This window comes from Vanacampus margaritifer, chromosome 19, assembly GCF_051991255.1.
Source record: "Vanacampus margaritifer isolate UIUO_Vmar chromosome 19, RoL_Vmar_1.0, whole genome shotgun sequence".
NCBI classification, from domain to species: domain Eukaryota; kingdom Metazoa; phylum Chordata; class Actinopteri; order Syngnathiformes; family Syngnathidae; genus Vanacampus; species Vanacampus margaritifer.
Window position 1 is genome coordinate 754,008 of NC_135450.1, and position 15,993 is coordinate 770,000.

The 15,993-nt window shown below is 40.2% G+C and overlaps 1 protein-coding gene across 2 annotated transcripts in view; it reads left to right on the forward strand.

The window, feature by feature from the left end:
- Positions 1-12,743, forward strand: part of rad51 (RAD51 recombinase) — a 104,851-nt gene extending 92,108 nt beyond the window's left edge. For both annotated transcript variants that reach the window (XM_077552463.1, XM_077552465.1), the window contains exons 9-10: positions 7,787-7,908; positions 12,290-12,743. In XM_077552463.1, the coding sequence (XP_077408589.1) occupies positions 7,787-7,908; positions 12,290-12,413 (246 nt within the window). In that variant the 3' untranslated portion in view covers positions 12,414-12,743. The remainder of the gene's footprint in view (positions 1-7,786; positions 7,909-12,289) is intronic.
- Positions 12,744-15,993: the final 3,250 nt, after the last annotated feature.

The following is a 15,993-nucleotide window of genomic DNA, read 5'->3' on the forward strand; positions in this document are numbered from 1 at the left end:
GATCTATTTTTAGCCAGAGCTAGCCACGGCTAGCAGCTCACATATATCACCATCACATTATGGTAAAAGCATTGTATGATAAAAGCAACACACTTTGGTAGACTTTGTCTGTTGGAAATCCTTTCGATGTATCTTTGCAATTCTGGACACCTCTTTGTTCGTTCCCAATTTGACATTATTCCATGGACCCGTGAACGGCATACAGTGCGATGTGGGTCAAATGATGTCGTGTGAATACTATCTACAAGCTTCGTTTCACATCTTTGTTCGCCCTATTTTTGTACCATTGTGAAGCGGTTTGTGAAAATCCAGAATGAATCAACGTAACTTGTAGTAAGCAAACACGAGCGCTCCTCAGCATTTGCTTGCGTCTCGTTGCCATTTGCCACACCAAACGCCTGCTGGGTCGGTGGCGTCATGTAAATACTATGTATACTTAGCCCACTTTGTTTTAAGATCATCAAACAAACTAAAATGTCGGAGAGAGAGCGCAAGTTAAAACAAAATGTTTTGAAAAAGTGATTTCATTTATTAAGGAAAAAAAAACTTCAAAGCTACCTGGCCCTGTGTGGAAAGAGTACTTGCCCCCAAAACCTAATACCTTAGTTGGCTTCACCCACTCTTGCAGAATTGCTTTGACTCTGCAACACTGGAGTGTTTTGGAGCATGAATAATGCCCTTTTGAGATCATGCCACAGCATTTCAACCAGATTCAAGACCGGATTTTGACGAAGCCGTTCTGATTCTGATACAGCCTAATGGTACCTCAGGCCCAAATTTGGTCAGCAGAGAGGTCTAAATTTAGCTGGTGTCATACTGTATGGATGTGTCTATTCTGATATGTGGTCAGCACCTCATGTTCTTATTAGTGTTGTACAGGATACCGCTAGCAGTACCGTACCTCGATGTTTCGGCGTCAAAAATGGCTCTGTATCATCTTTTTTAGCACCAGTATCTAAAAAAATATGTCTTTAAGCACTGAAGCGCTCGCTGCCCGTCCACTCCTGGTTGCGAAGCATGAAGCGCCAAGTGTCATAGAGCTTTTTTTGCTTACATGGGCGACAGCCACGACAACCCAACCGACATGACAAAGCCTGTCTGTAAGCCATGCGACGGCACTACCTACACATATTTTCAATAAAAACGTGAAGAACACACGTGTGGTTTTCCATTTTCAGTTTTAGAAACGTTTTGTAATGATAGAAAAATGTTTATCGCAGAGAAGCAGAAGAAAAAGCAACAGTCACTCGCGTTCTGCAGTGGACTTGAGGTGCGTTCAATTAACAGGCACACAGTAGGAAATGCTCCTCTGCTAGTGCGCCAGGTGAAGCTTTGTACCCTCTCTATAACAGAATCCGGGTGTCCCTTTCTTAGCCATGTCCTCCGTGGCCTCCCTTGCCGAATTATACAACACGGTTCCATCTGCATAAAAGACTCAGTTTGGTTGTGAATGGAATTTGGAACCTGTTGTTGCCTTTTTAAGCGCTTTCTTCACCTCGGCATATTCCCTGCGCCGTTTTAACACGTCAGACGTGTAATCTTGATCTAGGTTTATTCTTTTCCCGTCCAGTAGAAAGCCTCGTTTTTGCTAGGCCAACTTCAGCAGTTCTTTTTTCATTCTGTAGCTCTATACTTTAGTTACAATGGACCTTGGCGAGACAGGCCCTGGATTGCGTTTTCTAGGTTGCCATTTCACCGTTTTCTAAACCGGAAGTCCGACAACACTACACCTGTAGTTCTAATTCCCAGATTCAGTCAGTAGTCTTCTGTATGAACTACTATTTACTATCAACACACTAAAATGCTATAGAAGTGATAGAAATACAGATACAAATACAGAACATGAACTCGGCTTTCCCAAAAAATTAGTTAGCCAGATCTGATTTTAAGTTACAATGGCTATAATGAAGTAAATATTTTACGTTTTAATGATGTAGGTGGATTTAATTTCATAGCAGGTGGTACATTCAGCAGGTTGGGAGTTGTGCATTGCTTCATGCTAAGGGGGAGGAGGGGCTGCCGGAGAATTCGCCACCAAGTTGACTCATGCTCTCATGTCTGTCCTCAGTCACGTCCGCCTTTTTTGTAAATAAGCAATGTGTCAACGGGAAATCCTCCCACAGTCAGTCAGATTTTGGACTTTGGTCCACACACAAGGTGCATCTCACTTTTAGGCGCACCGTAGACTTTTGAGAACATTTAAGACTTTAAAGTGTGCCTTACAGTCGTGAAAATACGGTACAACAAATATGTACAACCAGGTTGGAGGGTTACTTTTAAAATGTATTCCGTTACATTTACAAGTTACTTGTTAAAAAAATGTAGTTAGTATTGTAATCCAAATACCATAATATTAAAGTAATGTAACTTGATTATGTTTTGATTACTTAGAGTAATCAAAACGTAATCAACCATGACCATACTTGGTATTAGACCAAGTATGGTCATGAAGGAAAACTATATATAAATATCACTACATTATATATGTCTATGCAGTGGGCCTCTGCTGTTTGCGGATGATTGGGATCAGGGCAGCCTGCAAATATGGAATCAGAATCCTGCCAATACTCGAAACATCGTAATAAGGGTTTGAATTTTCCAAAATATTTTTGAATGACTTAAAAATCTCTTAAAAAGGCTTGCTGATGAGCTGTAATTAGAACTAGAAAAATTCCCACGGAAATTTCGAATGGAACTGCTGACTCTTGCAAGGTGGAAAGACGCATGTAGTACTTGTAGCAATAGTAGTAGTAGTATAGTACTAGGACTTTTAGTAGTAGCAAGTACTTGTAGTAGTAGTAGTAGTATTAGTAGTAGTTGTAGTAATTTTAGTAGTAGTCAAATGGCCAAGATGGCCGCCGACCCGGGTGGGCGAGGGGGAGAGAGTCCTTGGCGTACCTTATTAATTGGCCAAGATGGCCGCCGCCCTGGGCGAGCGGAGTGGCGAGAATCCTGGGCGTACCTAATCAATTGGCCAAGATGGTCGCCAAGCCTTGAGTACACCAAGACAAAAAGGCGGTGAGTTGAGCTCAACAGTAAGAGAGATGATTGGCTGAGGCAGTTGCTATGCAGAAGTGAGAGACCAGGCAGTATAGCTAAAAAAGCAGTGGATTCCATTGCATTAAAAATAATAATAATAATGTGTTATATTTTTATTTTTATGTATTTAAAAAAAAATGTAAATGAGCTGAACAGTTCAAAATTCAAACGATTGAAATCGGTCAAGAAATGTGGAAGTTAACCATAATCAACATAAACTAAAAGTATCTTACTGTCCTTTTAAGAAACATGCACATTCACGCACACACATTTGATTTTAACTTGTTGGACACATTTGACTTGGAGACGTCACGCACACACATTACACTGAGATACGCACACCTCGAACAAAAGCCTCTCACGACTTAACGGTTCAAGATGCAGATTCCAGAAATGGCTCGTTAGAACGGCAAAGGTTTGGGGAACGCGAGCATGTTCTCATTTTCTTAATCAGATGAAAAATGACCAAATGAGAGCAGGTTGAAAACTTATGATTTATAAAAAATGAAGAGTAAAAGTCGCCGAAATTAACATGGAAACGATAGGCGAGAAAGTCCGACTTCTCCTCGCTTAAAGTGAAAATAAAGGTTCTAAATGACACCTTCGCCAAATAAAAGTGGGTTTGTCTGAAAGAAGACACTTGTGACTACAACATGTGCGAATTTGATGTCTAGTGAGCAAAGATTGTGGCCGAGAGAAAGTCCGACTTCTCCTCGCTTAAAGTGAAAATAAAGGTTCTAAATGACACCTTCGCCAAATAAAAGTGGGTTTGTCTGAAAGAAGACACTTGTGACTACAACATGTGTGAATTTGATGTCTAGTGAGCAAAGGTTGTGGCCATGGTGACGAGTTGAAGTGAAACTTTTGGAAATAGATTTTTTGGTTCCCGCCACTCTGGGGCTAATTGCTCCACTCTGGCACACGCAATACACACCAATGTTAAAAGGCTATTTGTTTCCCTTTCGCGCACTGTCTTTGAACTCTCATAGAGAGCTTTCATTCTTTAAAATTTTTTTTGACACTGAGCTAAAGATGGGAAAAATTCATATCAGTCGGTTAACGTATGCGCGCACAGCGTGTCTTGGAAAAAGGTGCTTGATGTGTGATTTTGTCTTTCCTTTTCCCATTAATTTCAATGGGACTTTTTTGGGAATAGCGTCGCCATGGTAACTCGGAATTCTTAGAAAAACAATACCGCAGCGAGTCAGATCGAGCCGCATCGTTTGATACCTCATTTGTGCCGGTGCGATCTACGGTATGGGCCGCATTTTTGCGGAAAATAATAAACCTTTTTTCCCTTTTTCTAGGATAGTAATATGTGCCTGCTTGCTCTGCTCAGCAGTCCCATAATTAGCTGCGTGTTGAATAGGGAGACATGGAAAACAGGCTGGATAGTGGGCCCCGAGGACCAAGGTTAAGAAACTTTCTAGGTCTAGGGTGATGAGGTCTCTGCCAATTTCTTTGAAAGGATTGGCTATTTTATCTTCCTTTGCAAGATTGCATAGGTCTTTCAGATAATTGAGGAACTTCTTCTGTTCAGCAGCTGAGGACTGTGGATGTTCCAGAATTTCCTTCTTGCTTGAGGCAACAAAACAGGCAACCTCAAACCCATCAATACTAGTATCACTTCTAGTTTTGAGAGTTTGTTTGTTTATCTCGTTTATCTCCTCCTCCTGCTGCTGAGCATACAGACCCTTTGAATCACTGTCCTCCTTCAGAAACTTGATACTGTGTTTATGGCTCTGATCAAGCAAGATAAGTTAGTTTTTTAGTAAGTTTACGATAACAGCAATATTGTGATATTGCAATATTAAAACTGCCACATTATCGTCGTTGTCAGGTCACGATATTAAAGGCAGTGGCTAGTTTTTTTTAGTGCAGTTTAATTTTCAGGAGGGATGTTTTGGCCCTTCTATGTTTAAAATCCACGTTAATCATCAGATGAAGGGGAGTGTAATATGCTTGTGAAGTGTGTCAATATGTGGAGGAACTCAATGTGTGTGTGCATAAGCAAGTGCCTCAATATTAAGTGTTATTAGAGATTGTAGACTTTGGAAATAAAGTCAGAGAGCAGACTGAGATGGTTTGGACATGTCCAGAGGAGAGATAAGTATATTGGCAGAAGGGAGGTCTAGAGGAAGACCTAAGAGGAGGTTTATGGATGTAGTTAAAGAGGACATGAAAGTAGTTGGTGTGAGAGCAGATGATGCACTGGACAGGGTTAGATGGAGGCAACTGATTTGTTGTGGCGATCCCTGAAGGAAAAAGCCCAAAGGGAAAGAAGATTAGAGATTGTAGTTGGTTTATATGCATTGATGTGTGCAAAATAACACTTTAAAAAAAAAAATAATAATAATAGTATGAGCTTTTTTTTTTCTTTTTCTTTTTTTACAATATTTTGACCTTTTTTTAATATCGCCCACCTCCCCACAATATTGTAATAATTATCGTATTGTGACCTTCATATCCTGAGATCGCATCGTAGGGTTGGGCGATAAATAATTTAAAAAAAATTAACTAATACGAGTGTTTTGTTGTGGTTATTAAAATAATTATAACATCAATGTTTTTTCCCCCTTTCGTTGCGCCTGGCCCGCGGCTTTGGCCCCCATGGGCTTCCATACCTTTGGTTTAGTCAGTCGTGTCCTCACACACTCCTTACGGGAGGAACTCAACAACAGCAAACTCCCGCTAAAAACAAAAAACAGTTTACTATTTTACCGTGGAGGAGTCATTTACACAAGAAAGCATGTATGACAAGAAAGGGGCACAATAAGAACGACCACCAAAGCGGACACTCGCTAATGATATGGCACCCATGTATACAGTGAGGAAGACTCGATTTCACCACTTGTTGAAAATGGGAGAACCCAGACATGTGCTACTGCTACCTAGCCGCAAGTATATTGCTCAAGTTCCCCCCCGCCATTTGTTTTGGCAGTATTTTTTTTTGCCGTGACTGGCCACTCAAATGCTAGCGATATTTTTGCTCTGAATGGCTCCAATATTGGTCAATGGCCGGAGCGAGGAAATCTTTAGCCTGCTGTAAATTGGATATTTTATCCTAATTGCTTATAGACATTTACAAGCTTATGTGAATAGCACAAATGTGCACGTTAATGCCGCTGCGTGGTCGCAACATGTACGCTATCTTGTCAAGACGGACTGTGACCTTGCACCACAGTTGGCATCCACTGTGCCACTTGTACTAATGCATCATGTGTGTATTGTCCAGTGTAGTGCAGCTTGCTTGTAGTAATCTGGTTGTCAATCAGGTTGGCGAATCCCAGAAACGTTCCTGTCCCCCCCAGACGAGTGTCATACCACGCCCGTTGAACACGATGGCACTCTGGTAAGATAAGGAACTTGATTGTCCAACGTACCTCAGTTCGAATCAGTCCATGTGCCATCTTCATACAGGTTGGCACGATAGGAACAACGTGGGTTGTGACATTGGTGGTAGTATTAGGGGATACCCATATGACATACCGGAACGTGGATCGTCCCGTGATTTCGGAACCATTGGCTATCCACGTGTCTTGGCTCACCGTGATTGTCCAGTCAGTGCCATTGCATGTCCGCTTTTCTGATGTACCCATCTTGCTAGGCCCACCGTGGTTTCCCTCTGCACTATCATTGCTTTTACTAACTGGTCTACCGCTTGATTGTGTAGTGCTTCAGAATCTGTATTTTTAGTGTGTGCATCTACATGTGACATCGTAATTTTCACACCCTGTACTTTGTCCCAAATGTCTTTCCATAGTTCTGCACCTCATACCTCATTCCCGTGTAATTTCCACCCATGTGCATGCCATGGGCCGCCAAAAAATGGATGGTGGATGGCAAATGGCCCGGGGGCCGTAATTCGGACACCTTTGTCCTATGTTTTGACTTCTGGGAAATTAAAAAGATAACATCAGACATTTTTGTCTAGATATCAAATTTACACAGACATAATATGCATTTTATCACACAGTGGTTTATTTCCCCTTTAAATCCACAAGATTACATTGTAATTTTTCTTAAATTACATTACAATTGTAAGAATGTTGAACACAAGGAACTGTCAGGTTCCCGAAGCTCAGGAACAGCGTGTGACATTGAATTGTTTTAGCCGGCCAGTCACTCACGTAAGGCCGCTGTTCCAACATAGCCATAACAAACGCTTCCAATAAATCACTTACTCCTCCCTCAGTAACACCAACGCGTACCACAGCATTAATTCCTGCATCAGTACTCAACCGTGCACAGCGTGTGACATTGTTTTGTTTTAGCCGGCCAGTCACTCACGTAAGGCCGCTGTTCCAACATAGCCATAGCATACGCTTCCAATAAATCACTTTCTCCTCCCTCAGTAACACCAACGCGTACCACAGCATTAATTCCTGCATGGGGGGGGGGCAATTACTTTTCCCACCAAGGGCCTTTAAAATTTTTAGGCTTAGAGTTGAGGCACTGCTCCTCCATGTTTAGAGGAGCCAGCTGAGGTGGCTCGGGTGTCTGGGCTTTCCTGTTAAAGCTGCTGCCACCGCAACTTGACCTTGGATAAGCGACAGAAAGTGGATGGATGGAAATTATTATTGTGTAAATGAGCAGCCAAAATTGCAGTTATTCTGTTATTCAAAACTCACTTGCACCATAGATAAAGTCGCACTTATATTGTCAAAATAGTGTATGTGATCTATTGTACAACTTAAGTCTTTTATAGTCGACTTATAATCTTTTTCTCAACCTGTACCCACAACAGTTTGGCGTTGCTGTGGTAATTACCAACCAAGTGGTTGCACAGGTAGATGGTGCTGCCATGTTCTCTGCTGATCCAAAGAAGCCAATTGGCGGCAACATTCTGGCTCATGCGTCCACTACACGGTAGGTGTTAGCGTTAATTTCTTCTTTAGTCACATTTGCAAGCACTGCAGTTCAATTACAATTGCCATTGTCTGAACAGGTAGGTACTATTAAAAGGATACTTAACTCTCAAGAAAAAAAAAAGAAGAAAAAAAGATACTTTACTCATAGAGCTATTTTCAGCAGTAAAAAAATTGTATTTTGTCCAGAATGAATTTGATAACTACATTATTTTTTGTATACAATTAATACATTTAAAAAAAAAACAGTCCTCTTGCTGTCAACTGAAGATGACATCAACTGTGCTGAGGAAGTAGGTAACGACCAATCATGGCTCAGTTAGCTGACCAAATGATTGGTTAGTTGTTAAAGGTATTACATTTTACATGGATAATAATGAAGTTATAAAATTCATTCCAGACAAAATATAAACTTTTTACTGCTGAAAATGGCTGAAGGAGTCGAGTTTTCCTTTAATAGGTAGACCATAATTACACTACAAACTATGATCCTAAAATAGTTCCTGTTTATTTAAAAAAAATAATAATAATCACAAATACCCTGTAATGGCTTACAGATTTGATTTTGGGGGGGGGATGCACCTCACATTGACATGTACATGCACTGATGACTTTTATATCTTTATCCGTCTTTGATACTAAACTGAATTTCCACCCCAAAATACAACGCTAGTCTCCTTCAGTTGAGATATTTTCACCTTGTATGTTCATATAGTGGACGTGATTACTCGAGTTGATGGTGAAGCGATAATTGATGTTGTCTTTTGGACGAATTAATAATTTGATCAGCGCTTAAGGAAGTCGTAATTTCCCCAATCGTTTACTTTCAGTTTGGAGAAACACAACGAATAAAATCAAAATTCTCGTTTATTTATTCAAATTCTGAAGTCGCCACATTCAAAGTTTGTGGTTCTTTGTATTACTAAAATAATTACTAATCCACTCGGACACAATCACGATTGAGACTGAACCAGATAAAAAAACAACAACATGCATTTATTCACTACGGTTACACATAAAGAATCACAATATTGGCTACCTAACTATCATACGGTGGAAACAAAAAGTATAAAATAAAAGTTAAACTAATAGAAATAAGAAAAGAACAATTTAACGAGGTAGAAAGAAAAGGTTTGACTTGCCAAATCTGTGAGATGTTTGAAATGGAAGTTGCACCAGCGATATGTCAAATTGGTTATGAGACGTGCAACTTACTGGAGTGAGTTGGACCGAGCGGACGGAGGGAAGGTCGGTTGAAGAAAGAAGAAAAAAAACTGCTCCAAAAAACAAGGCAAAAATAAAAATGTTCCCAAGAATATAAAAATTGCAAAGTAATACCTATTTTTAAGAATGATAATCAACACAGTTTCACCAACTATAGACCAATTCCTCTATTGCCTCAGTTTTCAAAAAATTCTTGAAAAACTTTTCAATTCTCGACTTGAGAAGATTTTGGACAAGCATCAAATATTAAATTTTAGATGTCAAAGAACTACTTCATTAGCATTAATTGAGGCAATTGACCTTTTGCACGTGATGTCGCAGCCCTCATGGGAACCTATCCTAAGGGACGCTGGACGGCAAAAGAGCCACTTGCCTGTATTGTAACCATTGAATCTCATACAGCGTAAAGTCTTTTATCTAATCGATTAGCTTATAAAATGGTCATATCTTGCTGTGCGATCGGTTGTACAGACAGACAAAGGAGTAAACCAAATGTTGCTTTTTATCACATACCTACTAATGAAGACGAACGACGTCGATTGATAGAGGCAATAAACAGAAAGGACTAGCAGCCCACAAAGTATTCACAGATTTGCAGCGATAATTTTTTGCGAGGTTAGTAGATAAATGTTCATACATTTTACTAGTAAACGTACACTCTAGCAAAGATTGTAACAGGTGTCGAATTGCATGTTTCAAATCACATTAACGAGCTAGATAGTTGGCGTCCACTCCAATTGCACGAACACACAGCTTAGTTTTAAAATGCACCTTCTTCAAAGTGCATTTGACTGTTTAATAATGGGGGATTTTGTCTTTGAGCTTGGAGTTTTTCACTCTGGAGCCGGAGTCATATTCATGAAATTACTGAATAGCTTGTAACACTTATTGCTTCTTATAGTAATGCCACCATGCTAAATCATTTGTATTCTCAATTTTTTCCTTGGTTATTTAATAATTATTGCTCTCTGGGTACTTGTTATTATTGAGTCTTTAGGTTAAGTAGCAGTGTAGCTTGTAATTTTGAAAGGGAGAATGGGGTGGGATTAAATAAATCTTCTTCTTCCCATTCCCTTTCAGGCAGATTTGGACTTTATCCTTTTGTTGTTGATGTTGTTTTTTCTTTCTCTTTTTTTTTGCAGATTTTTCTCCTTGTGGAGTTTGACAATGACTGTGTGCTCTGTTGTTGCCTAAAACAAAAAAGAAATGAATGAATGAATGAATTTTAAGTGCAATATAATTGTTTTATACATGGTCCATGTATAAAATAACAAGGTATCCTGCCTTACATTATATTTCACTTCTAATGCACTTGAAGTTGTTCCTAAAATCCAATTGGCCATATTGGTCATTTTGAATGTTTTTATTTTTATTTATTTTTTTAAAGCTAGTGTTTTAAAAAAAATAATTATAAATGAAGGCAAAGTTCTACTTATTTATTTTTCATGATGTAAAATACATCTAAGTGCAATTTAAGGCACACTCCCTTCGTTTAAACGTAGAGTGTGGATTACAAGTAGCATAGGTCCACAATATTGAAAATAAGAAAAGCAAGCAAGCCAAGCAACAGCTGTCAAACTATTGTTTCCAGCCAGGCACCCGATGCTAATGCTAACAGCTAGCTACTAGCCACGAACGCCGTAGACTTGTACCGTATCATTAAATGATGCCGTAATTAACTTGCGGTTTCTTTGCGCCCCAAATTAGCTATTAATTATACTTTGGAGTGGCATTATGATAATGGTGGTAGAAAATGTCGATAATGCAAGCCAAAATGTCAAAGGGAAGTAGTCCATCTAGCGTTCGCCACCATGCAAGGCAGACTTCAAAATAAAATCCCGCTAAGGCTGTTGCATTGGTGTCAATGTTTTATTTGGCCAACTTTATTTTGAAGTTTGCCTTAGCATAGGCGGCGTATGTCGGCGGCTATCCTAACATGTCTGAATGATGGTGCTTGCCAGCCCAGCCCAGCCCAGCTCGCACACGTACGCACAGTGACGCACACAAACCGAGACGGAACTAATCGTTAACATACATTTTAATCTTTTTATTTAGGTGGAAGAAGAAAGTCTTTTCAAGTCAAAGGGCTCAAGTCCAAGTGAAGTCACAAGTCATTGTTGTTAAAGTCCAAGTCAAGTTGCAAGTCTTTTAATAACATTTTGTCAAGTAGAGTCTAAAGCAGGAGTGGGCACACTCGGTCCTCGAGGGCCGGAGTCCTGCAGGTTTTGGATGTTTCCCTCTTCCAACACAGCTGATATATGATCAGCTCATCAGCAATCTCTGCATAAGCTTGGTAACGATCTTGTTGATTGGAATCAGCTGCGTTGCAGCAGGGATACCTCCAAAACCTGTAGGACGCCGGCCCTTGAGGACCGAGTTTGCCCACCACTGGTCTAAAGTCATCAAATTCATGACTCGAGTCCAAGTCACATGATTTGAATCCACACCTTTGGTAAATACAAATGATAATGATTATGAATTAGTGTCAGGTCTTTCACAAATGTAAGAAAATACTTTTGAATTCGTGTGAACAGTAAATTTCAAGAAAACGGAAAGATGCAAAAAAAATCTGCCTTTAAAATTCAAAAGAATTTATGGGAAAAAGAGATGTTAGTAATCGATTCATGGTTTTATGAATCAATATTAGTCTTGAATAGGAAAATCGATTAGATGACGATTATTCTTTTTTTTTTTTTTGGTGGGGGGAGGGGGGGGGGTTAAACCCAGCCCTATGTTAATTCACGTCAGGTAGCATTGCCGGGTGCCATTTTAGTGGACTGTGCTCTTGTATTTGAGGATAGAATGGTATATTTCTCAAGTCTGATCTTATTTTTGGTCAAATATTTCCACGTTTGATGCACCACTGCTAGTATGCTTGGCAGACCCACCACCCATCTCACCTGTTTCCTTCTGTGAGGTAAATGCCAAAAAGATGTGATTCATTATTAGTTCAAGGCTCTTCAAATCCTACTGCAGACGAAACAATACAGAATTATCTGGCAAATCTCTGCTAAGTAAAACATTCGACAATATGCTGGTATTTGGCTGCTTGAGACAAGCTTTTAGAAAATCTGAATTGTTTCAAACAATGACCTGCTTACATTCAGTTAAACTATCCATCTGATTGTACCCAAACACCAAATGTGTTTTCCTTACAGACTGTATCTGAGAAAAGGCAGAGGAGAAACACGAATCTGTAAAATCTACGACTCACCTTGCCTGCCAGAAGCGGAAGCCATGTTTGCCATTAATGCTGATGGAGTGGGAGATGCCAAAGACTGAGGACGATGTGCAGCAGACAGTATAAATGTGTCATCAAATCCCCCAAAACATCGCAGGATCTGGACAGTACTCTTACTGCCAGGAAATCTATCATCTGTTAAGGCCAGACTGGGTCAAAGTGAAGGTTCGAGCTGCTGCCAGCAAGGTTCTCTGTCTCTCTCTTTCTTTATCCGCCTCCCTCTCCCTCTAAAATGTTTGACAAATGTTGCTGTATATGATTGAGATATGAGATTTTCTCTCTGTGTTCAAGATGTATTTGTTGTGTGATGTGTTTAAGGGATATAGTGTGGTAATTTGCGCTTTCAATGAGTAAACATTTTTGTAACCAGGGTCCTAAAAAGAAATCTCGTCTTGTTTTTCCAAATGCGCAGAAATTTGTCAACTCTTATGTTATGTATCTCATGTCTATTTGTCTATAAGCACTTAAATGTGAGATTTGTGACACACTTGTTAATATTTGGAAACGCACACATACAGGTGCTCGTCAAAATTTTTTGAATATCCTCGAAAAGTTGAATAATTTACATAATTCCATTCAAAAAATGTAACTTTAATAGATTATAGATTTAGGGCCCACAATTTAAAGGTCCCCTGAAATGGAATGTTCACTTTTTTTAGGTTTTTGATCAAAAATATGCGTTACCACAGCCTAAGTCCCCAAAGTTGTGAGATAAACGCCCCTTTCCTATGAGTGTTTGTATCAAAGCAGCTCAAGCAGCACTCTCAAATTGACTGTTATAGCAGGTGGTTTTCTACGTCACTAACCCCACCTTTTTCGGTTTTACATGTCACAAACTCAGCGCGAACTCCACCCTCACAATTTACAACCCCTCCCCCCACCTGAGATTTCAAACCCACTAACAAAGCAGCAGGACAGTATGGCAGCAAAAACAAAACAAAAAAAAACATAGGAAATGCTCTCTACTAAAACCTTTTTCTTCTCCCTACATCCGAGCCACAGAAACACTTGTGGTTGGACTTTATTTATCCATCAAATATGCCCAAGCAACTCCCAAAACGGGTGTTTGTTTGTGGCAAACATTTTACTGACAACTGCTTTAGGAATTTGGAACAATAGAAATGTGGATTAGAAGAACATCTTTCACTTACTCCGGGATCAATACCAACTCTATATGTAACAGCAACTAACCCTGTCCAAGTAAGTCATTTTTCCAAGTAATTTGTTTCAGTATGTGATATATTGTGGCTTTCTTTGAGTCGTTAGATTCGGAGCACGTTTGATTCGGCGCTAACAGCCTGGTTGATGTAACGTCGATGCTAGCTCAAAGATGAGAACAATGTTGTTCAACTCTCTACAGTTATAAACAAATGCTATTCATAATTTAGCGTTATCAATGTCTCTTTGCGATCTTTGAAATGAGAAAATTGAGATGCTTCCTTGCCAGTGTGTTTTATGATCTCGTGCTACTATCAGCATAGGTGTGTTTTCATTCATACCGGCTTTTGTGTACAAGTACTGTATTAAGTAGCGAGCTAGGCTTTTGTGTACAATAACTGTAGTGAACCTTATTGTGATTGTTCAGCTTCTTGTGGCTAAAAAGAACTGTCTTCATTTGTTTTTTACAATAATGACACAAGACGTGGACATTTTAGTCTCCAAATAATTTCTATGATTATTTGAGCTATATGGAGGCCACAATATATGTGGTTAGTTAACCAAGAAGCACCAACGATGCTTATTGGGACAATATATTTGAGAATGCACGGTGTCATTCAATATTCAGGGTATTTTTTCCTTTCCACTCTTCTACAGGCATTACAGGATTGCTTATTAAGTTGTATGTGAAATACTTACTTCTCAATCAAGATATACAACAAGCAATGTAATCCCTTATCTTGTGTAACATTTTAAAAGGCCATTGTCTGAAATAGGTAATTAAAAAAAAAAAAGTATCCTGTAATTCTAAACAAAGTTGGCACACTAACATGTTGCATGCCCAACTTTCCCCTCCATCAATGTGTAGTCAAAGAAGACAGTTTAGTGATCACTGAGCAACAGTTTTTATCTGTTTTTTTTTTTTATCCGTTTTACTGACGTTTAAAGACGTCAAGTAAAAACCTACGGAGCACTGCCAATGACGTCTAAAGACGTCATCCAAGTTTTTGTTTTTTTTTAAACTGGTGCGGCCAAGCCTTCCGGAGCTGTGGTGAAAGTTTCAAAGAGGTCTCTTGTGCCTAATGACTATTATTGGCCCCTAGATGGCAGCAGTGACTCTCTTTTGACAAGATAGGGGAGGCGTCAGTAGTATAAAAGGGAGGCGGATCTAGAGCGTCGTGGAGGAGATGAGAATGGAAGAGAAAGGAAAAATGGCGACCGTCGGTAAGAAGCCGCTCACGCTTGATCGATTTTTTGAAAAAGGAGAAGCATCAACCAGTGCTTAAGTGCACCTTTATGACGACCGTGATGATGATGGTGACAAAGAGGTTGACGCCGAAGCTGCAGCGTTGACGCGGCGGCAGCTTCGTTCACGTCCTAAGGCCTCAGAGGCTAGCGGTGCTAGCGCCGGAAAACGTCGTGCACGTCCGAGCACTTCTGCACGCGAGGACGTTAAATCCGACGAAGGTGATGATGATGGCGACAAGGAGGTTGATGCCGAAGCTGCAGCGTTGACGCGGCGGCAGCTTCGACCACGTTTTAAGGCCTCGGAGGCTAGCGGTGCTAGCGCCGGAAAACGTGGTTCACGACCGAGCACTTCTCCGCACGAGGACGTTCAATCGGACGACGACGACGAAGAGTATCCTGAGTCCGATGGATATTCTTCGGAGGAGTGGGTACAATCTGACCACGGAGAAAGTGATTCGGACAGTATTTCATCCACAGAAGACGTCGAAGGTAAGCACAAACTTGCTATGAGATACTTTTCAGGCACGCTGCTAGCACCTCGTGTAACGTGAATGTGCAATTCATAGATCGTGGATCGTGCTCACAGCGACGTCCCACTGCAAAGACGACAAAAGAGAGGTATAAAAAAAAAGTGTTTTCAATACACCGCAACAACAAAAGAAAACGCTCTTTCGATATTATTGTAATTGTATATATTTCTTTCAGCTGCAGCTCAGAGTGACGCTCCTCAGAGTGAGCAGAATAAAGGTCCATCAACCAGTGGATCCAAGAAAAAACGTAAATATATATATTTATATATATATATATATATATTGCATCACACTGATCTAAAATGAATATTATATGATATTGAAATGTATATTTGCAGATCCCCAAAAATCTGGCTGGCATGAAGCAGGCTGGCAGCCTAACGCATTCCCCTTTACTGTGGAGCCAGGACCGAGAGGTGCCGCAGCAGAGCTGAATTCGACCCGGCCAGTTGACTTCCTGCAACTCTTCATCACGGACGAGCTTCTGCAGCACATTGCTGATCAGACAAACTTATATGCACGTCAGTCTATGCAAAAACGGGCTGAAAGTCTGCCACACTGCAGGAGTCGTGCTTGGAAGCCAGTGTCCGTGTCTGAACTCAAAACTTTTTTTGCACTGCAATTCCTTACTGGGTATATAAACAAGCCCAGTATCGAAATGTATTGGACTCAGGACGAGATAGAG